The sequence below is a fragment of the Lepidothrix coronata genome, unplaced genomic scaffold, assembly GCF_001604755.1.
Source record: "Lepidothrix coronata isolate B3197 unplaced genomic scaffold, Lepidothrix_coronata-1.0 Scaffold177, whole genome shotgun sequence".
In the NCBI taxonomy this organism is placed as follows: Eukaryota; Metazoa; Chordata; class Aves; order Passeriformes; family Pipridae; genus Lepidothrix; species Lepidothrix coronata.
In genome coordinates this window covers 1,024,298-1,036,977 of record NW_016690357.1, presented here as the reverse complement: position 1 = coordinate 1,036,977, position 12,680 = coordinate 1,024,298, and the positions used below count along the sequence as shown (strand labels likewise).

Here is a 12,680-nt window from a genome sequence, read left to right as displayed (position 1 = left end):
AAAATTCTAGTTTGAGTTCATATTCCATTTTAAATGAAAGAGGTGTTTTCAGCAGTGCAAACCAATTTTACATAGCCTATGATTTACTTAATTAAAACTACGGAAATTATGGACTAAAACTTTCTGAAATTGCAACCTGCTGGAAAGATCTATTTTCCAATTATAAGCATGAGACTGGCCTAGAATTACTTTCATTTTCCCTAGATTCACTCTCATTGACACAACTCTGTCACCATGAGTGCCAAGTACTACTTTTTGGCAAGTTGTCAGCTCTTTTAACCACAATATGCTCTTTCTCTGCTGTCTCTGTAAGAGGCTGATAGTAGCAGAGGTAGCTGGTAGAGGAAAACCAGTCTGGAAAAGATAAAAGGTGTCTGTACTCCAGGAGCCATTACTGCCACCTCTTTCGACCCTGTGAATGATCCATGACCAAAGGTGTAAATTCTCCTGTAAATACCACTCCATCATGATTTAGCAGGCGTCAAAGAAGTAGTTCAATGTTTAAATTTTGTCAAAGATTCTCATATCTCTCTTTCTAGGTCCGGATTTTGTAACTTGCTTTGTAAAATACCTCATTCTCTCCTCTTGTCTTCTTCATAAGCATGTGGTTTTAGAAAAATTAGAAATAAAACTCAAACTAATTTCAGACATATGCAGCTTTTCAGGATAAAAGTTTATCATATCTGCTAACAAATAACCCAGATAGTTGAGTAAACAATTAAGAAAACTAATTGTTAAAATTTCCCTGAATGCTTAAGACAAAAGTATTTGCCTGAGAGAACTGTCAGAAATCCAAGACTCCACATTCAACTCTTAGGTTGTGCCAGGGATTCCTTTTCAACACTCGCTGCCATCATGGAGTTGAACTGCCTCTTGCAATGAAGAGGCTCAAGGTGTGTAAGCAAAAAAGGACAGATTACCCCCACAATGCTGCTGTGCATCTGCCTCGACTCCAAGCCCTGATATCTCCTTCTGCAGGGAAACATGCTCTGCAAATAGCCAACCCGGGTTAGTATCTCCTGGAAGCAGTCCTCTTTGACCATTGTAGCCTGAACATCTGTTCAGTGGAAGGCAGTAAGCTATGTTTCAGTGTCATCAACATTTGTTAGATCTAGGTCTGCATGTCCTACAGAAAATATTAAACATTTCTGTGGACTGCTGTACACCTTGGTGTGTGCAAGGTAGTTCAGTGCCTGCACAACCTCAGGCCTGCAATAGAAAATATCAGGATTGCCAAATCTAAAATGCTGAAATTTGTTCTGTCCTTTGTCCTCTGACAGACATGAGGAACATCTCTCAGCAAGTCTTGAAACTTGGGCTCTTGGCACTGTTAAATGTTTGCTAAACTCAGTCTGCATTAATGGTAATGAAGGTTACATATAATAAAGGTTATAGAAATATAAAATACTCTTAGCAATCTATGGAACAGCCCGTTTGAAAACGGCTCTTCTTCAACATTTTATTGCACATTATAAAATAAATACCATTCTGGGTTGGAGGGCAGTAGGACATTGCTCATGATGTCGACTAGCTTTGAGTCTGTCTGGGATAGGGAAAAGCATCTTTACAAAGCCCTCAACAAGAACTAACGACTGTTGTTCGTTTTCCTGCTGAGAATCCTCACCAGGGAGCACCGGGCAGGAGATGCCACCGCGCCCCGGGCAGAGCCCCCAGCCGTGTCCCCCCAGCGCCGGGAAGGGAGAGGGAGTAGACAGGGACAATCCACCGCGACCCCTGGGGGGCCGGGCCGGGGCCGGGGCTGGATGGGGGGCGGGCGGAGGGCCGGGCCCCGCCGAGGACCCCCGAGGGAGGGACTGCGCTGAGGAGCGGGGTGGGCGCAGGGAGCCCTTGGAGGAGCGCGGAGACACCGCCTGGGCCGGGAGAGCCGCGGGGTCCGCGGAGAGGAGCCATGGCAGGGGCCGCCCCTGCAGCCCCGCGCCTCTGGCTCTGCGCGGCCCTGATGGGCTGCCTGGCGGCTGCCGGGGCCCGCCGGAGAGGTAAGCGGCGCCGGGAATCGGGCACCAGGAATCGGGCACCGGGAATCGGGAGCATCGCCGCCAGCAGGTGGACGGGAGGGCGCAGGGAGGGCGCAGGGCGGGCGGCTGCTTTGGGCGCCGCGGGCGGAGGGGCAGCGCCGGGTGCTCCCCTGTGCCCCCGCATCGCCTGCGCATCGCCCCGCAGTTACGTGCCACTGGTTTCACTGGAAGAGGCGTAACTTTACCAACAGAGTAGGAACTGTCCTTGTCGTAGCGCACTTGCGGAGAAGACCTGCCTAGGGAAACTCGAGGACCAGGAGTGCTGGTTGTCCCACTCTCTCTTCACGGCGCTCTTGCCCTGCGTGCTGGAGCACGGGCAGTGCGTTGGCACATCCTTACCTGGGACTTCTGCAAACCCCGTGTTTCTACTGTTTCAAATTTCGGACAGAAAATCCACATAAACAGTAGATGCAATAGTGTATTACATTGAAAACGACTACAAAAAGTTCTATAAACATATATTTTACGTTTTTATAGAGGTTATGCAATTATTTACTACCTTTGCAAAACACCACTTAGGGTGTGGACATGAGTGGTTGAAAAGTGTTTTTAACACCAAATCAAATAAGGCTATTTATAAAGATGTATTAATGTGTTCATGTTGATTTGATTTTCTTTGTTGTTCTGTGCATTGGAATAGTCATATTCCTGTTCAGTGGGATTGCAATACTGTCATTGCTACAACATTTTTGCTCACATTCTCATTTGTCTCATCCAAGGAAATGGCGTCTTTTAAGTAGTTACAGTAATTTTTATATTTTGCTTTGAAAGTGTTACTCTAAATAGTTTTTTTCAGGATAACTTCTTCCAAAAAGTGAACTTCTTTTTATTTTAGTATTTTGGAAGAGTTTAAATCCACAAATACATCTAAGCACTTTTATTAAATGCAGTCCTAGTTTTAATTTCTGCCTTGGGATATTGATATGCTGCCTCCTTTGCAGTCAGTAGATGCAAGAAGAGGCACATTCATGATCAGAAAGGGCACTTACTAAAGAGTTTAACTGAGGCCACTTGCCAGACCCTGACCTTTGGACAGGAGGAGGTATAAACTGGTAAGCTGTTTATACCAGAGGAACTGAGTTGCCAGTCCTACCACTCTGCCCTTACCTATCTGTGGTCTGCTGTGGCTCTTTTCTCTTTGCTCTGGTTTGCATTCATCATTTCTCAATTATTGACTGCTCCATCATGGTGGAAATATTATGGACAGGTGGACAATCACTGAGCCCTCTTTGCACATGGATGGAACAGAGATATGAACAGGAAGTTGAAAAGCCCCTCCTTTGGCATAATTTTCTGCCTGAGTGCCTCAGAGGCAGTCGTCAGGAGCCTTAAATATCACTTTGGGGAAAATGAGCTCTTTTGTTAATTTCAGAAACCTCTTTGACTTTTGGTTAAGGTGTGGTATTCAGAGTACCTATTAGCTGACCCAGTTTATGTCAATCTTGATACAAACCCTGATGTGTTGGCAAAGCTTTCATCTACATCTCTCCCAATATGCTCATCCACTGGCACAATACTATCCTTGTCTTTAAAATGTTGCAGCCTAGGGTCACATTTCTCAATATCTGGCAGAACCAAGAAGGTCTGTGATGGATCCCAGTAAAGCTCACTGTATTAATTCTGAAGACATCCAGGAAAAAGCAAATATAGAATTAAATACTTCCTGGTATGCAGAGACTCGAGTTGAAGAACAGTAGAGACCTATATGCAATATATGGAGGGTTTGTGGAAAGAAGCACAGAATATGATAGAATATTCTGGGGAAACAGCTACATTGCTTTTTCAGCAGACAGTATGTAGTATCTGGACCTCCAAATAGAAAAAAGAGTTTGACTTTCTAGAAATAAGTCTCTCCTGATCACATGTATCCTATTGCATGTATCTCCTTTGAGTTAAGTTAAACCAGAGGTGCACAATCTGCAAAGAAGCCTGAATTTCATGATCTCAATTCTCAAGTATTTGTTTGCGTTTCATAATTAGAATTTCCTTATTCTATGGCAAATATTCCAAATTAAAGATATAAAATCACTAATATATTTAAAGGTCCAAAAAGAAATAATTAAAAAGAATATTCCCATATACATGGAAAGATTTCCATCAAGAATAATCGTGATTAAATGCTATATTTTGTTAAAACTTACAATGAGTTTTCCATTTTGTGTCAGAACACATTAGAATTTTTCGTGACTGTGGGTGAATTCAAGACAGCAGTAGTGCATACATCTTCCTGTACTTTAATGTTCTCACGTGCTAGGCAGAGTTGGTAGGTAAGCCTGCCCTGCAGGTAACCTTCCTCATCACTTTCCAGCTATCAGACACTGTTTTCAGGTCCTTATAATTTTGTCAGACTTTACTCACTGGGGAGTGACTCATTGGAGAGAGACTATTTACAAGAGCACATAGTGACAGGACAGGGGGTGATGGTTTCAAATGGAAAGAGAGTAAATTTAGATTAGATATTAGAAAAAAATTCTTTACAATGGGAGTGATGAGGCACTGGAACAGGTTGCTCAGGAAGCTGCGGCTGCCCCATCCCTGGAAGTGTTCAAGGCCAGGTTGGATGGAACTCTGAGCAACCTGGTCTAGTGGAAGGTGTCGCTATCCATGGCAGAAGGATTGGAACCACATTATCTTTAAGGTCCCTTCCAATGCAAACCATTCTATGATTCTATAAAATTTCTGGGTGTTAGACACAGGCAAAACTTTTCTGGAGCACAACATCAAAATCAGTATTCGTCATTCTGAGAGTATTGTTTTAAAGAATGTTTATATCAAAATATATTTTTATTTAATGCATCCTGAAAAAGTAAATTGTGACTTCAGTGGAAAATTTAGCCAACTATCCTCTTAAATGCCATGGTTTGAGCAGATCTGGTCTTCAAGAGTAACTTTTTCGCAGAGAACATGATATTCATTTCTTGTCCTTATCTATCCATAAATATGATAGTTTTATTTGTTTCTGCTGTTGCTGGAGTCAGACAGCATTTCAGATGTGTAAAACTCAAATGTGCAAAAAAGTAATTTTTATTTGTGTTATTGATGATGGTAGTTATTTTCAGTTGTTTTGCAGAATGTGTAAGGAAAGGAAGAGAGAAAAAACATCAACCAGTATTACACAACTCTGAAGTTTCCATACAATAACTGTGTAAACATTAGCCTACTTCTAGAAAGGAAGAAAGAATACACAAAATGCTGGATGACATTTTAAAGTGATATGCATAATAAGAAACTTATAATTTGATCTTTAGTAGGATTTATAACCCTATTACAAGTGAGTACAGTCAGCTGCTTTAAAGATCTATCAAATGATGATCTAATTAAACTGTGGAGGAAAAGAAAATAAAGACTTGTCTCATGTCTAGCTTGATTTATTAATGGAGAAGGTAACAGATATTAATTGTTTCAGGAGTGGCTCAGTTACAGGAAAGGAAACTAATGAGGGTGCTCTATGAAAGGAAGAATTCCAATAAAAAATAGAGGACAGGAAGAAACTTTCACCATGGTTCATAAACTGCTTGTGCTGTAGCTTGCTTGGAAAACATTTTAATAACACACATGACTGACCTGTGATTCTTCAAGGGCTTTTCTTTAAATTCCAGTGGAGGTAAGTTCTCTGTAAGGTCAAATTGTATGGACACGAATAGCCTACAGGCTACTACGAGCAACTCAGAAGCACAGTGGTGGCACAGTCAATCACACCGACTTCCAGCTGCCCTTAAAGGCTAGAAGATAAAGCTATTGTTACCTGCCTGGGTAGCCTAAAGCCATATTGGATTAAATCTTCAGTCTTTGAAAGACTATGGGATTCTCATGCTGTGTGCTAAAAGAGATGAAGTCTGTTCTTTCACTAAGGCTTCTTCTCCATTTAAAGGTAGAGAATTACATGGTTTGGAAACTGTTTTATAGTTGTGATTATCTAGACAAAGACACAAAAAATGTGGAAGATTTTTCATTATTGCATGATTTGAACTAAAATATGTTTGTAGTCAGTGACACAATTATACCACGCAAAATATGCGACAAATACAGACAAACCCAGGACCGAAAACTGAAGATCAGAGCATTCATATTCAAATTATGACATTAGAGAGCTTTGCTTACAGCTGCATTTTAAAATTCATTAGCAGCATAGTGAAAGCAAGAATTAAGATTCACTGTGTCATTCAGTATAACCTGAAATTCAGTTCACAGTCAGCATCAGTTGGTATCCATTTTTAAAAGCAAGGTAAATAGATAGGTATACTTCAAGTGTAATTTATTTATAAACATTCTTCTACTTTATTTTTCTCTACTTTCACTTCCCAAGCACATTCCTGAGAAAGAATGGCTGTTCAGTACGTTGCATGTAAATATAACATTACTCAGAACTTCTATTGTCACTGTCTTTGACAGGAGTCAACTCAGCTGTCAGATCAGACTCAGAAATTGTGGCATTCTGCTTTATTTCTGAATGAGTCCGCATTGTAAAAAAAAGCTATCATAAAACTTCTTTGTATTCTGATCCTTCATTTTACCTATCAGAAATCTTGAGATATTTTTTGAGGCCACAGGGTCACTTAGATGTCCAAAAATAAGTTTTTCAGTTGTATTTACCTTATTATAATTTAGCCTGTCAGTCATGCAGATTGACATAAAATGCATAACCAAGTGTCTACCCATTTCCATACACACTTTTGCTATAATCTGCAAGTACACATACAAACTATATGCAACTATGCAACTATCTCTCATTCATTTGAGGGAATTCTTAATTTCATGCATTGGAATCCTGTAAAATGATAGTCTATTTACAAAAGAACTTTGGATAATCCTTACTTCAGGTAAGATTTTGATCTTCTAATATATCTGACACCCCATTTGTATTCAGGTTCTTAGGTTTAATAAACATCAGTGGAACCAGAAAGTCAAAATCTAGATAGACTGTATAAACATATTCCTTCCCTCTGTTTTTACCTCTAGGGTAAATGGTTACTAATTTGCATGTATTGTCCACAAAAAAGAAATAAAGTTACCACATGGTGAATTCTATTAAATTTCAGAGTGCTAACGTGAATTTGTTGTTACTAAGACTTCAATATGTTTTTCTGTAAAATTAGTTTCAACCATATCGTGATACATCCTTATTTTCCCTTAAAAATACTTAACATCTTTTTAAAAATACTTGTTAGACATTCTTGCTTGATACTTGAAATACTCTTACTCCACAGTTCTTGAGTGCTCTCCTGCTGGACATCAGATCCTGCAGAGTCCTTACCGAAGCGTTGATTTTGATTCATCCCATCTCCAGCAATCAGCTATTCAGGATTTGATCTGTGACCATTCCCTAACACCAGGATGGTATCGCTTTATGATTTTTGATAAGCCTGCTGAGATGCCAACCAAGTGCGTGGAGGTATTGTTACAAATCATTTGATTCTGAGAAGTAACTCTCTTTGCTGAAGAATTTTTCAGTAGAATAGATATAAAAAAAGAGAATATGGTTATGGAGACTGATGTGGAAGAATACAAAGTACCCATCTTTTCTAAATACTTAATTATATTAAAATGCATTACCTTGAAAATCAAGTCTTAAGCACTGAAAATTTTACACTGAATGGGCAATAGCAGAAGATGATAAATTAAATCCCTTCTAGAGCACTCAAAAACTGTAATTTGTAGTCAGTGCTAAAGAAGATTTTCTCAGTGGCAACATAGCAGGGATATCATGTTGTAAAGCTGCAACTATGTGATGGTCAGTCCATTAGCAAAGCCATGTGAAAGCAGAATAATAACTTGAAGCCACATGAATCCAGTACTTGTGGAGCTTTTAAAGTGATCATGTCAGAGAGAAGGGATTACTCCCTAAGTGACTTGAACTAACAGAGCTAACTGAGGATGAGTTATCTTGTCATCTGCAAGCCCCCAAAGACTCAAGAACTACTTGAAATATTTAATACTTTAGATGTGTAATTCTTTATTTTGGAGCATACAACAAACTGTAATATTCTAAGAAGATATGTCTTCGTAGTTTCCTATTTTAAAACATTTCCGTGTTTAAAAAACCTAAGAATGTCATTAGAATATTTTACCCTTGTTTTTTCTAAAAAATTGAAGTTTCCTGGTCACAGTCTATTAAAAAATTAAAATAAAATCCCATCGATTAAGTGCTTCTAAAGGAATACAAACCAGTTAAAGTATACTAATGAATTAAATTGAGTTTATAGCAGCCTGTCTTATTTTTATTTATTTATTAAAACTTTGCAGCTATATAGCACCACTGAAGTACCCTTAATGTGCAGCTGACTCAAAGACTAAGAGGGATGTGCTGCAGAGGCTACTCATTATCCAGGTTTTATACTGAAAAAAAAAATAATCAAAAAGTATGATTCCTGAATGACTTTCTTTCAATTATGTTTAATACAAAAAAAGGGAAAAAGTTAATTAACTGGTTGTATTTTCTCAAAAATTGATTCTTTTACGTAAAGAGTTAGCATGAAAACCAGTCGAAAAAACAGTGTGTTTTTCAGAAGAGAGGTTAGACAAAATATCTACTCATTTCATCTAGGTAGGTTTTAGAAATTTGACTGAAATTCTCAGTGCTTAGTAAATATTGTTAAAAATAGGCTGCCATCCTAACACAGAGGAGCTCGGATAATTGCAGTTGGAAAGAGATTGATTCAAAGCTTATTCAGCAAATTAAATTTATTCCTTGACATCTGCTTTTTTGCATCTGTTGACAAAACCAAGACATTTATTTTGAATCTTGAAGTCAAAACATTAAAAACAAACTAAAATGGATGTCTTGTTGAGGAAGTTTCCTCCTTTTCTTTTAGGGGAACGTTTATTATAACTGCATTTAATCTCTGTCAAAGATTCAGATTTAAACAATCCATCCCATTTCTGAGTACTTGTTATTAATTCTATCCTTCTGATGGATTGATGGTGGGCTCAGAGATTCTAGATTAAGAAAGAAAAGTGTAATTTAGAGATAAGTAATTGCTAAGTGAGTCTGCAGTAGACTTTATACCAAGAGATCTAAAGACAAGTTGATCTGACACCTTGTTGCACTATCAGGTCAAAGAAAGGAATACTTGAGGCAAAAACTGAAGAAGAGGGTCTCAAAATCTTACAGTTTCAGATTTATAGTTTTCATGTAAATGTTTTCCAAATGCTGGCTTTAACATGCTGTGTCCCTCTGGTTGTTTCTCTTCAGTTTGCTTCCAGCAGCACATGAAAGCCAGGAGTTGATCTTTAACTCATTCTGGTAACCCACGAACCAGATTCCCTCTTTGTCTCCTCTTCTCGTAATTCATTTTTCTGTATTCCACTGATCAACTCTTGTGTCTGTTAAATCAGACTTATGCTTTGATTACCGTGGTTGGTACTACTGTGAAGTTGTGGCCTTCAGGGCATCTTCTTTGATGTGAAGACCTGACATAGCCATAGCAGTGAGGGGTGAGGGAGAGTTTTCCACTGAAGACTTCGTACTCCATGAAGAAAAGCACTGAACAAGGCTTTTGCTTGCAAGAGAAGGAGCAATAATCTGCTAAAATGACCTGTTCAATCAGCATCTACACTACAGACCGTGGTCCACTGCTTTGTAAACACCAAAGGATTTAGGGTTGCTACAAAGTCAATGTGATTGTTATGGGGTTGCAACAAGCATATTTGTATATAAAGATGAGGAATTGAAAGACAGACGGGGCTTATCAGTTGTCTTGCATTTTCAGGTTAGGCCACATCTTTTAGAGGAAATCCAGGAGATTAGCAGAACCTTCAATTCGTGGCAAAGGGTGTTATATTCAGTTTAGTTGATATTCAGTGTGTGTATGTTCTGCCTTGTATTTGCTGTGATAGCATTCACACAGTCAGTTACTGCAGGTTAATGGGTGCAGAGTATCTCACTAAGCCATAACACAACTGTGACCTTCTTTGGGCAAAACACTCAGTTGTGACTCCCAGTTAAGTTCTTCAGACAATAAATTATAGCCTGTCTTTAAAAAACCAAATTCATTAGAGTCAGGGAAGGACTTAAGTCTCTTTTGTGTACATTTGTATTCAACCTTGAGGAGGAAAGTCAGCAAGCCCTCTATTACCCTGTCTAAACTTTGCTAAAAGCTCATGCAGGTAATTAATTAATATGTACCTCTCGTTATAACACAGCAACAGTTTGATTTAGCATTAACCATTTTCTGATCTTTTTTTCTGGTGGTGAAGATGAATCACTGTGGAACTCAAGCCCCTATCTGGCTGTCTCTGAGGGAGTCAGAATCCATGCCTCGACCTGGTGAGATCAAACAGTTAACAGCTTGTGCTACATGGCAGTTTTTCTTCAGCACTTCAAAAGACTGCTGTCTTTTCCGAATCCCTGTCAGGGTGAGGAACTGTGGAGATTTCTTTGTTTACTTACTGCAGCCCACCCAAGGATGCATGGGTTATTGTGCAGAAGGTGAGAAAGTGCATGCTCTAATTCAGATAAGCATGTGTGTGCTTATAAGTGTGCTTCTGTGATACTTGGCTTAGTGGAATTTCTTGCAGTTCTTACTTTTATTATTCATACAATAAAAGAATGATTTGAAATGGTAAGGTGGGTTCAATTTAACCCTTTTTAACTTACATGTAGCACTCAACTATTGTTCAAAGCTCAAAAACTTAAGAACTGAAATTTTCCATGTAATGAAGTGGGGTTATTAAGACCCATCTGGAAATAAAAATTCACTGTACCTACAATGGCACTCATACTCTGCAGATACCCATTACTGAACGTGCATAGAATTACGTATCGGAGTGAGCTTTGCCTAAGAACTTGACTAAACTGTGTTTATATCTGTTATTTAGCACTGTTCAGAATACTTTTGTTACTGTAATTATCTTCATTCTGGGAAGCATACACCTTGTTGCTAGAAGAAAATTTAACACAGAAATACTTTACTGATGCACACTTTATTAGTACTGTGAGAAAGAAATTTAGATTTTTTGCAATGTCTCGCGTTGTCTTGGACCCTTGTGCTGCAGAAGTCTGTTGCTGTTCACAGCTCAAAACTTCAGTATTTCATTATTCATGCCAGATTTTTCAGATAACTTAAGTAAGGCATGGTTAAATCCTTACAGTTATACCGGGAAACACTGTGAAATAGGGACAAATTAGTGCAGTAGGAAATTCTTACTAGCTCATATAATGTACCATAGTGAAAATCCTAGCAATATTTTTATGCATCATATACTGCAGTACTCTGAGTCATAGTCTCTATTACTGACTACTTTCAGAAGCTTAATAGCAAATCTGCCAGTTGGCTTTCTGGTGCCTTTGTGGCCTAACATTACATCTTTAGGTCCAATTGTGAAAGCATTCTCCAAGGTTTCAGCGTGCATGTGACTGAAACAATGAAGAATTCCTGCACAGTAGGACTTGCATTTACTTTGGCTCAGGGCTTGTGAAGAGGAAGGAAGATATAAAACCAGAGAGGCAGCAAGCTAGCAAATTTTTACTGTCTCAAAACAAAGCAGGCAAAAAGCATAACTCTTATTTGGCTCTGCTGAATGCTGTAAATCTGAAACACATTTTGAGTTTACAAGCACTCGTATAAGATGATGTTTTTGCATGAAGTGCACTGTACTGATGTGCTACTTTTAGTATCTAGGTTACCACGTGTACTGTGTTTTCTCTTTCACACTTGATAGCTGTAAATACTTGATGCAAATGTTCAAACAGTCTGTCCTCTACATGCTAGGGAATTCAGATGTTGAATTGTGAAGTGTGGAACAGTGAAGTCTTCATTCTTTTTGGTGAATGAGAGTTTTAGTGTTGTTGCTGGCCTTCTTATGTAGTTTGAGTGGAGTGACTAACCTCTTTCTACTCCTATTACAAATGCAAAGTTCCACTTATTTTTTTATGGTATTCAAAGTACAAAACAATAGCAGTGCACAAGCACTTTTTCTTAGGCCCCTGTAGGAAAGAGGATTTTTTCAAAGCAGGTCTGCACTGAATTTGGCTGTCCAGGGTTGCGGTTAATGAATAAGTGTTTAGATGTGGATTTAGGAAGGCAAAATATACATTCAAGAGAATAGTTTAATTCCTTTTTATTCAGTAACAACATCTATAAGTATTGGCTGAGTACATCAGTAGTAAAAGATGCAGAGGTGGTAAAATGTTTTGTATACCCTCTCTCTCCTGCAATTGGATATGTCTGTCTCGTATTGGCCTCATAAGCCACCAGCGTGCTTGTAACAAACGTGGATAGAGCCTTCCTAAATCTTTGTTCACGAAGCCTAGCCATGATGACTCTCTCTCCGAGGTGATTTCCAACACAAGCCTTTGTACTGACTGCTGCCATAGTTATATATGGATCAGATTACAAGATTGCCTCTGTTCTGCAAATTTGCACTTCAATTAGTGTTTTGTGATATTTGGTGTGTTTGTAATATAGGGCAATAATTTAAGAGCACTGGAGCACATACACTGTATGTGTGTGAATATACAATGTAAGAACAATTTATGATTGTTTCAGATGCAAAGCCACAGATGTGTGATCCTGAGGGAATGGAATTTCAAGGTGCCTGCAGCAGTGAGTATTTTGTTTTGATTTTCAAGATTTTCTGTGCATCTGTGACCCAATAACGTCAACATTTAGTCATATTCTGTCTTGAATAAAAACATGTTCATGT

General features: G+C 38.8%; 1 protein-coding gene across 1 annotated transcript in view; it reads left to right on the top strand.

The window, feature by feature from the left end:
* The first annotated feature begins 7,368 nt into the window (after nt 1-7,368).
* The window catches only part of VWDE (von Willebrand factor D and EGF domains), a 33,398-nt gene continuing 28,086 nt past the window's right edge, over nt 7,369-12,680 (top strand). The window contains exons 1-3 of the mRNA XM_017830368.1: nt 7,369-7,428; nt 10,233-10,464; nt 12,503-12,580. Of these exons, the coding sequence (XP_017685857.1) occupies nt 7,384-7,428; nt 10,233-10,464; nt 12,503-12,580 (355 nt within the window). The 5' untranslated portion in view covers nt 7,369-7,383. The remainder of the gene's footprint in view (nt 7,429-10,232; nt 10,465-12,502; nt 12,581-12,680) is intronic.